Source organism: Anomaloglossus baeobatrachus, chromosome 11 (assembly GCF_048569485.1).
Source record: "Anomaloglossus baeobatrachus isolate aAnoBae1 chromosome 11, aAnoBae1.hap1, whole genome shotgun sequence".
NCBI classification, from domain to species: Eukaryota; Metazoa; Chordata; class Amphibia; order Anura; family Aromobatidae; genus Anomaloglossus; species Anomaloglossus baeobatrachus.
The window spans coordinates 102,209,979-102,228,176 of NC_134363.1; the positions used below are offsets into that span (position 1 = coordinate 102,209,979).

The 18,198-nt window shown below is 46.1% G+C and overlaps 1 protein-coding gene across 13 annotated transcripts in view; it reads right to left on the reverse strand.

Annotated features, from left to right (window-relative positions):
• LOC142256901 (myosin-10-like) overlaps positions 1-18,198 on the reverse strand; it is a 304,675-nt gene that overhangs the window by 5,934 nt on the left and 280,543 nt on the right. For 9 of the 13 annotated variants that reach the window (XM_075328868.1, XM_075328877.1, XM_075328872.1 and 6 more), the window contains 8 exons: positions 17,990-18,151; positions 17,310-17,438; positions 15,992-16,080; positions 7,533-7,656; positions 6,939-7,147; positions 4,008-4,116; positions 3,644-3,816; positions 1,728-1,751 (listed from right to left, as the gene is read on the reverse strand). In XM_075328868.1, the coding sequence (XP_075184983.1) occupies positions 1,728-1,751; positions 3,644-3,816; positions 4,008-4,116; positions 6,939-7,147; positions 7,533-7,656; positions 15,992-16,080; positions 17,310-17,438; positions 17,990-18,151 (1,019 nt within the window). The remainder of the gene's footprint in view (positions 1-1,727; positions 1,752-3,643; positions 3,817-4,007; positions 4,117-6,938; positions 7,148-7,532; positions 7,657-15,991; positions 16,081-17,309; positions 17,439-17,989; positions 18,152-18,198) is intronic. The other 4 variants (XM_075328880.1, XM_075328879.1, XM_075328873.1 and 1 more) reach the window with 1 other exon arrangement.

The following is an 18,198-nucleotide window of genomic DNA, read 5'->3' on the forward strand; positions in this document are numbered from 1 at the left end:
CTGATGAGGATTGAAACATTGTTTGTAAGTCACTATGATTTTTATGGTTTCCAGCATATGATTGATTAGCTCACTATGAATTTGGTCCTATACTGTATGTTTAGACGCCAGAGACCAGGACATTGGAGCACCAATAACAGAGTGAATGAATAAAGTAGTTATTTGATGATCTGGAGAACACACTAGTGTTATTAGAGGTTGGTGGAATGTATTACCCAATTTTCCCTCCACCATCTGTGATTATATATGGATCTGGTATGCACATAGTTAATGTGAGTAAACTGTAACGTGCGGTTGGTGCGGGCACACCATGGGGCACTGATAACTCAGCAGGTTTAGACACAGGGAGTTGTGTGTAGGCTGCTCCTCAGTAATAGCTCTGCCCAGGAGGGGTCCAGCTTCTGCTGTCACCGGACAGAACATCTGGGATGGTTACACAGGGATTCCTTTGTGCTCCTGGCACCTGGGCTGTAATAAACTTGGACAGGTTTTTTTTTTTGCCGTGCACAAAGCTATGGAGAGACACAAGGTTTTCAGTCATATAAGAGGGGCATCAGAGCACGAGACACAGCCAAAACATGCCAGAGATTAAAGGGTAATGGTAAAAATAGCAAATAAGCAGTGGGTTATCTAAATCTGTCAGTCACTGGAAACACTTCACATCAAAGCACTACAAAGGATTACTTATGCTTTACAGCCAAAAATGCAATCTCTCTTATTACACTCAAATGTCTGGGAGGAATTTCATTATTAATAGATAATTCAATTATCCTAAATATTGAAAGTACCTTGGAGATTTTTTTTCTGCAGTGATAAAGATACACATAAAAATATAAAGAAGGATTGCATCTTTTTTTTATCATGAAGCTTTCTTGGCATTAAGAGGAGTGAGCTCGTGGCACTACGATTGTGGCATTTCTGGCACGCTGAGAACTAATCTAGTCTAAAAAGTTCCAGGTAGAGATACATACATGTATACACATCCTACCTGGTGTCTGTGCTAACTATACAGCTACATGAGGATAACAGGTAAGTACACACACTACCATTACAACATTACCGTAGATGCTGCACAGTTCTCTCTCTTCCTAATGGCATATTCCTAATCTGAAAGTATACTATTCAACCCAAACCAATTGGTGGTCGTGAATGGACGCCCAAATACATGTATGTTAGAAACCTGTGCGACTATCTAATTCAAAAAGAAACAAATAAATGGAAACCCTATAAAAGTAATAGTAAGACTTCTGCCCCATGTACATCACACTGCTCTTCAGCACAGTCCGGAGGACACCTTGTGTCACTTCACTTTTCTTTTTTGGGAAACTGCCTCTTAGTTTTAGCTTTTAAAAAAGACGCTGTATTAATAAGATGCAATTTACCCCCAGCAACGCTGACAGGGCGGCCGCAGAATTTAGCAAAAATCACTCAGATAATATCATTACATCTGGGAACCGCTTTTGAAGCCAATCACTAAAATATAGTTTATATGTCATCAATACAGAGTTGCGCTTATTCCTCAAATATATACTGTGCACTGTGTAAGATTGCATTGAGCAAAAAAGTAAATCCGGATGGCCAATGAAATGTACGGATGCAGAGCGAGAACAAAGGGAAACTGCTTAGAGCACAATACAATAGGGCGCTATAACTGGGGACCGGCAGGTAGTGGTAAAGCAGCAGGAAAGCAGATGAACTCTCACACAGGTTCATGCACATACACATACTTGCGTTGCTGCCGCTCTAATTTGCTGTGATTGGAAAACAGAAAGAAATAGTAAAAGAAAAAGAGAAGTTATAGAAACCAGAAGTGAAAGCTGTGTCGTCTGGATACTACTATGCAAATGATCATCATAGTAGCCGCACAATACCATGTCCCGGTGACCCTGTACTGTCTACATTACCTGTACAGCCTAGGCTCAGATCACAAGTGTATTACATTCAAACTCTGCAGTTTAAAGGGGAATGCTACCAAGTCCCTCTCTTTACATGCAATATATGAAGCATCTGGAGACAATATATTTAAAGAATAACTACACTTTGAACATGTTATTTCCAATTGCCTTTAATTGCCTGTTGATCGGTGGGGGTCCGAGTCCTGATACCCCATTGATCGTTCAATAGACCCCTGAACAATACTGAGCTCAGGATTCAGCAGCTCACACTTCCTACCCAAGTGTGCACAGAGGGTAGACCGAACCCTCATCAAAATCTTACAGAGGTGCCCCTATAGCATAAACTAAGCATATACTTACCTCCTACCGCAATGACGACTGTGCGAATCCTGGCGGTCAGGTGACATTGCTGTATCACAGGAGTACTGCAGCCTAATAGCAGCCACAGATCATTTGAAGCCTTCATACTTGTGTTTGATCTCGCTGTTTCATCTGAGAGAATTGTGAGCACTGCAGTCCATCAGCGGCCACTTACAGGCTGCACTGCTCACATGATATATGGTCATGTGACTGCCTGAATCACAGAGCCAGCATCACAGCAGCGGTACCGGACCAAGAGGTAAGTATATGGTTATTTATGCTATGTAGGGCACTTAAAGAGGACCTGTCACTTGCTCAAAAGAAATGTAATTAATGTCTGTTCGGTCAGGGTGTGAAAGCTGCCGAGCAGCTGTTCCCAGTGACGCTGGTTGGAGGCGCTCAGTTCAAAGTTGCACAGTTCTGCCAACTGTATAGTGGACGCGGCCAGGTACTGCATATCCGCCCCTTAGCCAAATCAATAGGGGGCTGATGTGTAGTACACAGTAGTGGCCACTATTAATATGACGGAGCTGTGCAGCTGCACAAGTGAGTAGTTCAGGCCAGCAACAGCACCGGGAATAGGGAGTGTACGACCCCACTAATTAGACATTGATGACCTATCCTAAGCATAGCTCAATAATCTAAACTCCCAGACAACACTTTTAAATACCTTGTAAAAATCCCCGATTCTGTTGCTTTTTTCCATTTTGCGCTCCCTCACTATATATATATATATATATATATATATATATATATATATATATATATATATATATATATCACATCATTACAAGCAACATTTGTTGCTTTTGGAGCAGAGTACGTGGAAGATTTTTTGTAACATAGCAGTGTTCATAAATGGATAATAAATGTGACAATAACAAAATAGTGTATTATATCTTTTTAGAGGAACCCTCTTCTTTCTCATGATCATAAAATGTCAAAATTCTCAATTCACAAGTAAAGTCTGTCTTCAGTGAATACAGATTTTCCATTACTGAGATGGATGACAGTTGGTGCTCAGAAAGTTCTATGGAGAACTGTAACTGTGGTTTCAGGAGAACTTGCAGCAGAATGCCTGCGTACCCCTCAACCCCATAGAATTTTAGGAGAACCAACTACCATCTCTTTTATCAGTAATGGGAAAATCTATCTTCACTGAAAACAGATTTTACAGATTTCAGTCCTGGTGGAGAACAAAGCAGATTTCTTTGATTTATGAAATAAAAATTAAAACCTCGGCTACGCTTTATAGTTTTTTTGTTGAGCCCTTTCCTGTTGAGCATTTCTGGTGCCCGAGATGATAGATTTTTCTTAAGGATATCAGAGTAGCATTTTGACTGGATTTCCTCTTTACTTTTTAATTGGTTAAAGCCTCTCCTCCTTACCTTAACCGGCTTCTAAGTGTTGTGACTTCTCGGTTCATCGATTCGGCAGACTCCGTCACATCCTCTAGTTCTCTCTGCAGTCGGCGCTTGTTGGAGTTTGCTCTTGATGCCTCTTCCTCAGATTCCTCCAGCTGACGTTTCAGCTGCTTCATGCGGATGTGTGCTTTCTCCAGCTATGAAAGGGGAAGCACATTTCTTATAATGAATCATTTCATTGGAGGCACGGGAGCACGAAAGAGAATGGGACAAATATGAATATTTCTCTCCTGAAACTAACTAGTGCGCAAATCCAACACACAATGAGAAAGTTACTAATAAAAAAGGAAAAAACAACAACAAGAAAACCGAATGAACGTGAGTCTACCTGATCCTTGAACTGATCAGCGTTTCTTCTCTCTTCTTCCACTTGTATGATGACCTCCTTTAGCCTCTTCTCGGCACGCCGCACCAGTTTGTTAGCCAACACACGCTCCCTGGAAAATAAAGATAATGTTGATGTAACTCCTCTGCATTAATTTCCTAAAATTTACATTTTGACATATCATACCTGACCATGATCACATGTATGCAAATTTACCAGTAGAAATGTAAGAAAAGGTTAGACACCTGATAGTACCCCTTGATGAAATGTAATGATCAAATCACAAGGCATTTTCTATGGAGAAGGGGGGGATGTGGCTACAGATTGTTGTGCGATGACAGACTGTAATTCATAGGAAATGTTTCGAGGAAACCAAAGGTTTGGCACATTTTTCGGGTGGGATTTGGGCAGATTCTGAGAATAGTAGAAATGTTGTGTTAGAATAGATGACCATGCAGCAGTAGTACATGTACTCGGATATGCTGGCCATGCCTCATCAGATAGAAACATGGAGATGAAGCATTGCTTTTATATTTTTGAAATTCACTAAAGACTTTTTATTAATCCCTTAGCGACCCATGACGTACTGGGTACGTCATGGATCGTGTGAGGTTAATCCCCGCCCCCTGCCGTGGGCAGGCCGCGGCGATCCGCACACATCAGCTGATTTCAACAGCTGAGATGTATGGCTGTAGTCGCCAGTGGAATTGCGTTCTACCCGCGACTATTAACCTCTTACATCTCGCTGCCAAAATCTGGCAGCGAGATGTATATGCGTGCCGCCATAACGATGACTTACCCCACCCCCATCGGAAGTCACGTGACGTAATCACATGACTTCCGGTGGTTGCCATGGTAGCACAGAGTCATTTGATCACGCCTGTAGTTAACACGAGTTACTTTCTCTCAATGCTGGAATAGTGCCGGCATTGAAAGTAAAGCACCATATCTGCAGATTTCAGCTGTGTAGCTGTGATCTGGAGACATGAAAGAGCGATCAGACAGCTGATCCATATAGTCCCCTAAGGGACCTAGTAAAATAAAAAAAAAAAAGTTAAAAAAAAGTTTTAGAAAATAAAAAAAAATAAAAAAACCTAAAAGTTCAAATCACCCCCTTTTCACCCCATTGAAAATTAAAGGGTTAAAAAAATAAAATACATACACGTATTTGGTATCGACGTGTTCAGAAATGCCCAATTTATCAAAATATAAAATCGATTAATCTTATCGTTAAATGGCGTAGCGGCAAAATAATTCCAAACGCCAAAATTACATTTTTTGGTTGCTGCAAATCTTGCACAAAATGCAATAAAAGGCGATTAAATCGTAGCATCTGCGCAAAAATGGTACCGTTAAAACTGTCAGCTTGAGACGCAACAAATAAGCTATTACTGAGCCATAGATAACAAAAAATAAGAATGCTACGGGTTTTGGAATATGGCGCAAAACGTGTGCCACTTTTTTGGACAAACTTGTAAATTCTTTTAACCCATTAGATACAAGTAAACCTTTACATGTTTGGTGTGTCCAAACTCGCACCGACCTCAGGCATCAAAGCGACATCAGTTTTACCATATAGTGAAAATGGTTAATAAAATATCCCAAAAACTATTGTGCGATTACATTTTTTTTGCAGTTTTTCCACACTTGAAAGTTTTCTTGGAAAAATGAGAGGAAAAAAAATGAAAAACGGAAAATGCCCGGGGGGCTGAAGGGGTTAAGGGAAGAGAGGGTAACAAGATATTTTATAAATACTTTTATCCCCTTTCCACATAACAAGTAATACATTATTTATGACTGGGATCCCCAATAACACTGGGCCCCAATACTCCCACTCATTCTCACTGGATTCTCACCTAGAATGAAGCAACAATTGTCCCTGTGCCCTGCTATGTCCATGGGGCTGACATATTAAATGAGTCTTCTCCCTCCATGAAGAAGCCATACGTGGGAACACTCACTTCCCCGGTGAAATATACGTTGGTGGGTGTTGGGGGAGCCTCTTCTTCTGCTATGGGACATCGGCACTGGTCACTTTAGGAGCATATGGCACTTTATTGGGTATGTGCAATCTTCCATGCAATCGTTCGAGATCATACGGAAAAATGTTTACTTGGCAGGTTGTTTAAGGGATGTGTTAAGGGGATTGAAACATTAGCCATTTATTTGCAAAGTGATTGATTGTGGTTCTTATGCACTAGACACATTATGGGGGAACCACACAGACAATATATGATATATTTTTCATATTCTCAATTTTCCCTACCTATGCTGCATTGACATATCATCTGCTATATTTATTTGATGTCCGTTACTCAAAGGAATGTTCTCTGTGCCTATTTATTTCATCAGACCTATGTGTCCCGTGGTTTTTTATGTTATTTGTCTGTCATTATGTGTGCCACTACTTTTTGTATTTAATACAATATTTTGCTGACACATATAACTCTTGTCCTCTGATATCTATGCTTTCTTATGAGTTTGTGTTGGTGGGTGGGTGACCAAAATTGGCATCCATCCACATTTACATTACATATGATTCCTAGGAGGTTTGTGTATCTAGACATTAAATGGAGCAGCCCCTGTGGCCCTGACTGCCCCATCCACAGGTCTCCTGGCTGCAGTAATGCAGCAGAGAGGAACAGAACTCCAGCAGTGAGCCCACATGTATCACTTATACTGTGGATAATGGCCACTGTAAGAACACCCCTTTAATGGCAGTAAGCCCCTACAAGGAGGATCCGCTATTTGACTCACCACTTATAAGGGGACCAATTCTAGTAATTCTCTTATGTTCACCTTTATTAAATAAATGTAGATTTGCAGCAATTTGGCACGTAGATTGTACGCAGGTAAGAAAATGACTGATGATTGTGGAGACAGCCTTTTTCTCAGAAGCAGTAGCTATACTTGAGGTCCAATCCGTTTACTTACTTGGATTCTTGTTCCATTTGCTCCTCCAGCTGAGCAATCTTAGACTCCAGGGATGCGATAGCAATCTTGTATTTTGCCCTGACGCTGGAATCCATCTCATTTAATTTCACTTTGAGCTCCTTGTTTTGTCTCTCCATTTGCTGCCGTGCATTCTCTGCCTTCTGTGAGAAGCTGCGCTCTGCCGCCAGCTCCGTGGTCATTGTCTCCACCTATTGGAAGCATCAAGTACTGTAGCAATGCATATACCGTGTATAGATGATATAAAGGAGGACACAAGGCAAGCTTATAAAAAAATCAATAGCAAGGCAACCAACCAAACCTTTCTACAATTCACGGCACATAGAAATGCAATAAATATTATGCTGGTAATAAAACCGTCCCTATTCTTCTGTATTACAGTATCATATAAACATTAAATGCTGCCATGACAGGTAGTGCCGCTGCTTGGTGTACAGGAGGTTCTGTTCCAGGTCATGTATGGGACGGCAGCGGTACAGCTTCAGGTTTTTATACAGGCTGGTTGGATATTTTGTTGACATATTAGTCACATTATTTTGCGTTGTGATCTCTTATATCTGTACCATCTCATCTTACCTGAAGTGTATACTTCCGATATCTATCATTAAGAAGCTCCATATTACTCTGCTCCTCGTCCAGCTCCTCCTCCATCTGAGCAATCCTGGCTTCAAGTGCGCGTTTTTCATCCAATAAGGATGATCTATCAGGGAATGAGATGAGGTTAATACTGGAAAACCTGTATGTGATGTACAACGTGGATGAGCATTTTTGTTCTTAATATCTCTCACAGCTGAGTTTTCTGCCATGTGTTTAGCCTTAACAATCGTATGTGAGATAAACAAAAAGAGAATTTGTTTACTTACCGTAAATTTTTTTTCTTATAGTTCCGACATGGGAGACCCAGACCATGGGTGTATAGCTTCTGCCTCCGGAGGACACACAAATTGCTACACTAAAAAGTGTAGCTCCTCCCTCCTAGCATATACACCCCCTGGATCACAAAATACAGCCAGTTTAGTGCAAAAGCTGAAGGAGGACATCCACCCACAAGTAAAAACAGAGCAAAACCCGGAACAACCGGAGCCTCTGTCTACAACAACAGCCGGTGAAAACACACGGAACAAGAAAACTGCCAACAGGCAACAGGGAGGGAGCTGGGTCTCCCATGTCGGAACTATAAGAAAAAGAATTTACGGTAAGTAAACAAAATTCTCTTTTTCTTCATCGTTCCTTATGGGAGACCCAGACCATGGGACGTCTCAAAGCAGTCCATGGGTGGGAATAAACAGAAAACTGAGAAGTAGGCAAAACCTAACTTCACAAATGGGCAACAGCAGCCTGAAGGATGCGTCTGCCCAAGCTCGCATCTGCCGAAGCATGAGCATGCACTTGGTAGTGCTTCGAAAAAGTATGCAGACTGCACCAAGTGGCAGCCTGACAGACCTGCTGAGCTGTAGCCTGGTGCCTGAAAGCCCAAGAGGCACCGACAGCTCTGGTCGAGTGTGCCTTGATCCCCGGCGGGGGAGGCACTTGAGTACACTGGTAGGCATCGGAAGAGGCCGACCCAATCCAACGAGGTAGGGTCGGCTTAGAAGCCGAGAGGCCCTTACGCCGACCAGTGGTCAGCACAGAAGAGAGGTGCACCGCCTAAGAGCAGCGGTGCGAAACACATAGATCCGGAGCGCCCGCACCAGATCCAGAGAATGCAACGCCTTTTCAAAGCCGAAAGGAAGGCAGGGAAATGTCCCGGTTAAGGTGGAAGGAGAAACCACCTTAGGGAGAAAGTCCGGAGTCGGACGGAGAACCACCTTGTCTTGATAAAAAACCAAAAGAAAAAGGCGACTCCGAAGAGAGTGCAGCCAAATCAGAGACTCTCCCGAGAGAAGTTATGGCCACTAGAAAAACCACTTTCTGTGAAAGACAAGACAAAGAAACTGCCCCAAGAGGCTCAAAGGGGGGTTTCTAGAAGCCGTGAGGACCGGATTAAGGTCCCAGGGTTCCAAAGGCCGCCGGTAAGGCGGAAAGATGTGAGATGCGCCCTGCATGAAAGAGCACACCTGAGCCAGCCGGGCGATACGCCGCTAGAACAACACTGACAGAGCCGAGACCTATCCCTTGAGGGAATTGAGGGATAGTCCTAGCTGCAGACCGGCCTGTAGAAGGGACAGGAGGGTCGGCAAGGAAAAAAGGCCAAGAAGCATGGCCGGAAGAGCGACACCAGGACAGGAAAATTTTCCAGGTCCTGTGAAAGATTTTGGCCAAGGAATACTTCCGAGCCCGAGTCACAGTGGAGATGACTTCAGGAGGAATACCAGAAGTCGTCAAGATCCAGGACTCAAAAGCCACGCCGTCAATCTGAGAGCCGCAGAATTCTGGCGGAAAGACGGACCTTGAGAAAGAAGGTCTGGACGGTCCGGGAGATGTCACGGCACCTCTACGGACAGACGGAGCAGGCCAGGGTACCAAGCTCGCCTGGGTCAGTTTGGAGCAATGAGAATGACCCGACGGCCCTCCATTCTGATCTTGCGCAGGACTCTGGGCAAGAGCTAGAGGGGGAAACACGTAAGACAGACGAAACTGGGACCAATCTTGAACCAGCGCGTCTGCTGCAAAAGCCTGAGGATCGTGGGAGCGAAGATCCACGTCCGGAGAGCTCCACTTGCGGCAGATTGACCGAAACACTGCCGGATGCAGAGCCCACTCGCCTCTGTCCACGGTTTGACGGCTGAGATAATCTGCCTCCCAGTTTTCCACGTCTGGGATGTGGACTGCGGATATGGAGGACTTTGAGTCCTCCGTCCACGGAAGGATTCGTTGAACCTCCAATCTTGCCAGGCGGCTGAGTGTCCCGCCCTGGTGGTTGATGTAGGCAACCGCGGTCGCGTTGTCTGACTGGACTCGAATGTGCTTGGCCGCCAACAGGAGGTGAAAGGCTAAGAGAGCTAGAAGCACAGCTCTGATTTCCAGCACATTGATCGAGAGGGCTGATTCGGCCGAAGTCCAAGAGCCCTGCGCTCCGTGGTGGAGATATCCTGCTCCCCAGCCGGATAGACTGGCATCCGTGGTGAGGATCACCCAGGACGGAGCCAGGAAGGAGCGTCCCTGAAGAGAGAGGGGCCGAAGCCACCACAGAAAGGAGCCCCTGGTCTGTGGCGACAGAGCCACCAACCCGTGGAAGGAGGAAGTCCGCTTGTTCCAACAGCGGAAAATGTCCAGCTGCAGAGGACGCAGATGGAACTGGGCAAGGGAACCGCTTGTATTGACGCCACCATCTTACCCAACACCTGCATTAGGTGCCTGATGGAACAACGGCGGGGCCTCAGCAAAGAGCGCACCGCCAGAGGAGGGACTGCTGTTTGACTAAGGGCAGCTTCACAAGTGCCGGCAGAGTCTTGAATTGCATCCCTGGGTACGTGAGCGGAGTCAGAGTGGACTTGGACAGAAAGACAAGCCACCCGAGTTGGCTAGAGTGGCGAGAGTGAGCGAGGTACTCCGCTGACAGTCTGCACTGGATGAAGCCTTGACTAGAAGGTCGTCCAGGAAAAAAGGATCACTGCCAACCCCTGGAGGTGCAGAACCGCAACCACTGCTGCCATGAACTTGAGAATACTCGAGGCGTCGTGGCTAACCCCAAGGGAAGAGCCACGATTGGAAATGTTCCTCCCCGATTGCAAAACGTAGCCAACGCTGGTGTGAAACTGCAATTGGCACATGCAGATAGGCATCTCTGATGTCGATGGATGCTAGGAAATCTCCTTGGGTCATTGAGGTAATGACTGATCGCAGAGACTCCATGCGAAATGCCGCACCTGAACTGCTGGTTGAGAAGCTTGAGATCCAGGTCGGAAGGCACCGTCCTTTTCGGGGACTAGGAAGAGATTTGAGTAGAAATCTCAGAACCGTTCCCAGTCGGAAACCGGTACAATTACTCCGTTGGCCTGCAAGGATGCCACGGCCTGTGAGAAGGCGGCGGCCTCGGAGCAGGGGGGGAGTTGACAGAAAAAATCTGTTTGGCGGGCTGGATAGAAGTCTATCCTGTAGCCGTGGAGATGGTATCCCGCACCCACTGATCGGAGACGTGTTGAACCCACACGTCACCAAAGTGGGAGAGCCTGCCACCGACCAAGGACGTTGCTGGCGCGGCCAGATAGTCAAGAGGAGGCTGCTTTAATGGCAGCAGCTCCTGCGGTCTTTTGAAGACGCGGCTTCATGCGCCAGTTGGTCCACGGTCCTTGGCTGAGTTAGTGGACGTGGCCGAGGGCTTAGAGGACGACCAGTTGGAGGAACGAAAGGAACGAAACCTCGACTGGTTCCTGGCCTGGACAGGTTTCCTGGTTTGTGGCATGGAAGTACTCTTCCTGCCAGACGCTTTCTTAATAATTTCATCCAGTTATTCACCGAATAGTCTGGTCCCAGCAAAAGGGAGCCTAGAAAGGAACTTCTTTGAAGAAGCATCTGCCTCACTCTCGAAGCCACAGGAGCCTGCGGATAGCGAGGGAATTAGCCGAAGCCACCGCAGTGCAGTGAGAGCTCCAGTATGGCAGACAGGGCATAGGATGAAAAGGCTGAAGCCTGAAGGTTAAGACAACCATTTCGGGCATAGAGTCCCTGGTGAGGGAATGCATCTCCTCTAGAGAAGCAGAGATGGCTTTGAGAGCCCACACTGCTGCAAAAGATGGGGAGAACGAGGCCCCTGCCGCCTCATATACGGATTTGACCAGAAGGTCAACCTGGCGGACAGTGGAATCCTTAGAGAGGTGCCATCAGCCCCTGATACAACTGTCCGGGCTGAAAGTCTAGACACCGGAGGGTCCACCTATGGTGATTGAGCCCACTCCTTGACCACCTCAGGTGGAAGGGGAACGGTCATCAGAACCACGCTTTGTGAAGCGTCTGTCAGGACAGGCTCGGGGTTTGGTCACAGTGGCCTGAAAAACTGGAGTGGTTAAGGAACACACTCCCCGTTTTCTTAGGCAAGGTATACTGATGCTTTTCTGCCAGAGGGGGTTGCTCCCCTGATACAGGCGGATTGAGGTCCAGTACAAATATAATGGACGCAATCAAATGATTAGCATCTGCGTCACCTTCGGACAAAATGGTACATGGAGTAGCGTCCGAGCCCCTAGTAAAGGCATCCTCCTCGTCCTGCGAGTCAGCTCGTGAATCAGAGCCGCGGGACGAGGAAGGAAAGGGGACCCTGCGTCTCCATTTTAGGAGGACGGGGTCTGAGACCAGATGAAGAATCCTCTGTGAGCTTTGCTGAGCGAGCCGTGGCAGCAGAAGCGCCCTGAGAAGGGGGCTGATGCATGCTCAGCAGTGTCCGGGACAGCTGTCCCCTGGAGAGAGGGATTCAACCCAAGCCGGGGGTTCAGCCACCGGAGCCGGAGCAGCCGGAGGGACCACTGGGGATGAGCCTCCAGGCTGAGGCACCACTATGTTAGAGCAGGCATCACAATGTGGTTATGTGCTCGGTACAGGCAGTACGAGCCTACCTGCAGTGCATATTAAGAACAGCCTTGCAGCCTTGCTCTGATGTGAGACATGCTGCAGAAGTGGGGGCTCTGGCCAGAATGACCCCCAGCAGAGTATATAAACAGAGTATATAAGCAGCTCCACAACCGGAGGTTGTGGCTTGCCAGACCGTTTACATAGAGACATCTCTGTGCCCTCCAGATCCCCCAGCCCAGGCCCCCAGTGTCACAATGTGGTTATACATGCATGAGGACGCTGATAAAATGGCGTCCGGAGCGAGGAGAGGGGGCGGAGCCTACTCTGAGAGCGGGATCCGGAGGGCAAATGAGGTATACAGGGGAGGGAATATTTCCTCAGTGAGGAGTGTCCCTTCCCTGTGCTGAACAGCCGCTGGGAGGAGCCACACTGTCCCTCTGCATGACTGACATGCAGGGGCAGTGAAATCGAAACTAGGCCTCAGGCGAAGCCGGGGCCTAGATTTAAACATGCGGCCAGCGCGCAGGCACCATCGGCGCGGTTCTCCAGTGAAAACTGGAGAACCAGCCGGAAATGTTAACACAGTCACATAACACACTCTCCCCAACATATAAAGTACAAGGGACCCCTGAAAGACCACTTTCTGTGGTAATAACGTCTCAGTACTTAGCTTGTGAGACGCAGGGCCATGTCCCTGAGGGATGAGCGCTCCGTCCAGCAGGATCAATACGGGCTGCGGATGGAGACCGGTCTCCTGCGAGGCAGGGAGAACCGTGTTGGCTCCCACTTCAAGCCAGAGCCCCAGGGGATGGTGAAGGAGCACGGCATGAAAGGGCTCCAGCCCTGAAATCAACCTTAACAACACCGCCGACACAGTGGGGTGAGAAGGGACATGCCGGGAGTCCAGGCTTGGACCCGCTTTTCTTCAAACGCTTCCAAAAATGAAAATCAGATGAGAATGCATGTGTGGATGTGTGCCTCCTGAACACAAAGCATTGAACTGGCTGTATTTGGTGATCCAGGGGGTGTATATGCTAGGAGGGAGGAGCTACACTTTTTAGTGTAGCACTTTGTGTGTCCTCCGGAGGCAGAAGCTATACACCCATGGTCTGGGTCTCCCATAAGGAACGATGAAGAAAGTAAGAAGTTTTAAAGGGAAGGTGCCGTGATTGTAATTTTGTATTAATAATTACTGATTATGGAGTCAATTATTTTTAATACAAAATTAAATAAATTGTTAATTTAGTTTTTATTTAATTCTATTTTTACTCAAACACTGGGAGCTGCCATCTTGGATTTGCAGTGTCTAACGACAGTTACTCACCTCAATTACAGCAGTCCCTGTGCATAAGAGATAATAGTTGGCATCCAACCCTATCTAGAGCACTGTGGCTGCTCCCTGCTGTGACCTGGACATGCCCCTGGGCTGTCAAATCAAAGCTCTGGGATAAGATCAGCGCCATCTCAGTGAAGCCCACAGCATATACTGTGCGCTCCACTTTCCCCCTGAGCACAGTGGTGGTAAACTGCAGTCTGATCCTGGTATTGTACTATAGATGTCACGCCGCAATCACAGCCCCGCCGCATGTACTCACCTCAGACCTCTGCTCCCAGCAGCTCCTCCTGTCACCGCTCTGTCAGTGGAGGAGGAACTGCTAAGACAACCGTATAACAGGAGCAGCTGCCGGGAGCAGAGGTCTGAGGTGAGTACATGCGGTGGGGCGGTGATCGCAGTGTGACATCCAAAGTATAATACCAGGTTCAGGCTGCAGATAACCTCTACTCACCGCATGTGCTCACCTCGGACCTTTGCTCCTGGCAGTTCCTCCTGTCAGCGCACTGTGCTCAGCTCGAGCATTGACAGGAGCTGCTAGGATCGAAGGTGGCACAGAATAATGGGGGGCACATTAATATGGTGGCACAGTAATATAGTGGCATAGTAATATGGTGGCACAATAATATGGTGGCACAGTAATATGGGGGCACAGTAATGTGGTGGCACAGTAATATAGTGGCATAGTAATATGGTGGCACAATAATATGGTGGCACAGTAATATGGTGGCACAGTAATATGGTGGCACAGTAATATAGTGGCATAGTAATATGGTGGCACAGTAATATAGTGGCATAGTAATATGGTGGCACAATAATATGGTGGCACAGTAATATGTGGCCACAGTAATATGGTGGCACAGCATTATGGGGCACAGTAATATGGGAGAAGAGTATATGGAGCACAGTAATATGGTGGCAGAGTATATGGGTATATGGGGCACAGTATACAGTGGAGCACATTATACAGTGGAGCACTATGCCAGCAGTCCTCTGTGACACTTTCCACAGTTCAGGATAACTTTGCAGTCACCAACAAAATAGCTCTGCAATGAGATCCTAAACTTCATCCTCTTTTATCCTTTTACTGCAGTTGTAATGTGAGCTTGTAGTAACTAGGTTTTCAGCAGCTGCTCCCCCTAGTGTTTAAAGGGCCCGTTACACGCTACAATTTATCTGACGATTGCATGTGCGATGTGACACGCCCAGATCGTATTTCTGATTTGACGGTATCGCTTATAGGGCGTTTATTTGCTGTCACACGTAACGATATCAAAATCGACGCATCAGTGATCAACGATATATTGTTGGACCCATGCGGTCGTTTGAATGTTGTTCGATGTTGGCAGGGTGTCAAACGGAGCAATATGTCGGCTGCTTCCCCAAAACAAACAATTTTTTAAAAATGAACGACGTGTCAACGATCGACGATTTTCAACCTATTTGCGATCGTTCCGAGTCGCTCGTAGGTGTCACACGCAACGACGTGTCAAACGATGCCGGATGTGTGTCACGGAATCAGTAACCCCGACGACATATTTCCCGATAAATCGACGCGTGTAAAGGGCCCTTAAGAGTGTGAAATATCAAACTTTCTAAATTATTTTTTATATTTTGCCCAATTAAAAACAAATGATAATATTTAAACAAAACATTAAAACATGAATACTTTACATGTTTTCAGTTATTGATATTTTTTTATTATTCAAAACCAGACTTGACTCTTGTTGCACCATTTGTGTGGTTGAATAGGTCAGTGCACCTTTCCATCTACTTGTTTTCTATCTATTTCTGCCCTCCTCTGGCTCCTCTAAAGCCAGAACTGTCAATCAAGGAAGATGGGGGAGACTGGTGAAAAAAGTGGGTGGGAAGGTGCACTGAACTGTTTGGCCACACAGAGGGTGCACAGAGTATTTGTGCTTGGTTTACACAGTGCCTTTAATATATCTGAAATAAATAAGTGCAGATAAGTGTTATCAGCCTGTAATTAGAATGAAATCAATCAATTACACCTGGATCAAAGAATATGCAAAGCCAATTGTTGGTAAACCTTGCTGAAAACACTGAGAGGCTGAAAATCAGACATGACTTCACTAAATCATGCACAATAAATGTATATTGTAGGATGCTGTGCCCCCTGCACCACTGGACCAGGATGACTTTGCTGTGCAGTGTTAGGAGCCTATACAGGGGACACTCCCTGTATCTTCAGTCTGTAGATTAACAACATCGGAGGTGAAATGCAGACACATACTTGCCACTGACACCATTAGCCAGTTCATCAGCCAGGTCGTCTCTTTCCTGCTGAGCTTGTCTTTTTGCCCTTTCAGCGGCTGCCAAGTCCTGTAATTATGGAAGTAAATAATCATCCATCAGCCAATACACAAGACAAAGGACATATCTCTGCTTGTTATTATTTTCCGACAGATAAATGGAAGACATCCACTGACCCGCCACCAAAATCAGTGAGTCCTCAACTTGCTACCATATGGGAATTCTCCTTGTGTGATAATAAGAGGTTGCATCAGAAATGATTGAGGTCTTACTATAAACAGAGTCCTGACAAAAGGTACTTCATGTGTAGACTAATTCTAAAGGCCCCTTTACACACTGCAACATCGCTAGAGATATCGCTGTAACGTCACCGGTTTTGTAACGTAATAGCAACCTCCCCAGCGACATTGCAGTGTGTGACACGCATCAGCGACCTGGTCCCCGCTGTGAGGTCGCTGATCGCTACAAATCGTTTAGGAACATTTTTTGGTCCTTTGTTTCCCGCTGCGCAGCATGTATCGGTGTGTTTGACACCGTTACAACGACATCGTTAGCAACTTAGAACCCAGCCCGTAGGCATGCTATAGCGTTCCCTTTCCTGCCCCCTTACCTCCGATTGGTAGTCGATGTTGCGTTCTGATTGGGCGGCTTTTACTGAAAAGAAGGCAACTTTAGCGCTTCCGTCCTTTGTTTCAAAGCTACCTTGTTCCTAAGCGTGCTGGTTTGCGGATCATTAGAGAGTTCTCCAGTTTGCAATATTATAAAGCCTATATGGTAAGCATCATTTGATTGAAGCTGTATTGATGCTGTATAGATAAACCAGTGTGGAGTCGCCGTACAGAGAACTCTACAAAGATCCGCTAAGCAACAGAAGCTCAGGAATAGAGGATATACAAGCGCGACTTTTGCCAATCTTTCCAAGCTCGGGGTCGCCAATAAGAACGCACTAGCAATCACCAATCGGAGCTGAGCGGGGCGTGTAAAAAGGACACCAAGGTGGCTTCAGTGCCAAACACCACGCCCCTAACATAGGTGTGAGTCGTCAAATAGCTGCTGTGTGACACGTCCCCAACGACCAGCGAGGTCGTTCTGCAGGTCCGTATCGCTGCTGCGTCATTGACCAGATCTGCCTGTTTGACAGCTCACCAGCGACTGTTTAGAGACTTTCCAGCGATCCCGGCCAGGTCGAGATCTCTGGTGGGATCGCTAGAAAGTCTCAGTGTATAAAGGGGCCTTAAGCCAAGCACTGGAACCAGCCTCCTTATTCCTTAGAAGATATGTTTTCCAATGTGACAAACCTCTTGTAGCTGGAGAAGTTCTGCTTCCAAGCTCTTCAGTCGCTTCTCATTCTCTTTAGACTGGATGAACATTTCCTCTCGAGATGACCGTGTTTCCTCCACTTCACGCCACACTTCTTTCAATTGGAGCTGTAATACAAATCACATTTACCATTAACTACATAGTTCTAAATGAGACTGCAATAAAGCCAGAGGATAGGCGATAAGTAATTGATAGTTTGGGGTCCCACAGTGATTGGCAGAACATAAGAATTATCTGCAGTACATCGGCATGGCCTTACCACTCCATTCATTCCTTATGGGTTGCTGACCTCTGCGCTTTTCCAACTGCCCCATTATAAATGTAGCGGCAGACAGGCATCCGACTTCTCACTACATTTTGTAACAGGGGATAAAAGTTCCCCTTTCTAGTAAGCAGGGCAGGTCCCGGCAGTCACTGATCAGCACGTTATCACTTATTTTTGGGATAGTTGATAACTTGTTTTAACTGGCACCCCCTTTAAGATTGTATGACATATGACAGAACATTTGGTGAATGAAGAAGTTATGTCTTTACGACACTAATAAATTATTTTATATAAGCCATGTAAGAAATAACAAGCAGGGAAATGACTGCACAGCCCAGGAGAAAGAATAACACCCAAGCTATGATGGTAGAAGTGAACTGTGTCTTTAGTCACCTGTAATTTCTTCAGCTGTTTAACTGCTTCTTCTCGTCCCTTGTTAGCGGCATCAATTTGACTTTCCATGTTCTGAAGGTCTATCTCCAGTTTTTTCTTGCCAGCTACAATCTGAGCCTTTTGCTTGCGCTCTTCATCCAGCTCAACCTCCAAGTCTCGCACCTAGAATAAAAGGTAACCCAAAATATTAAGTAGTGTAAGTACATCAG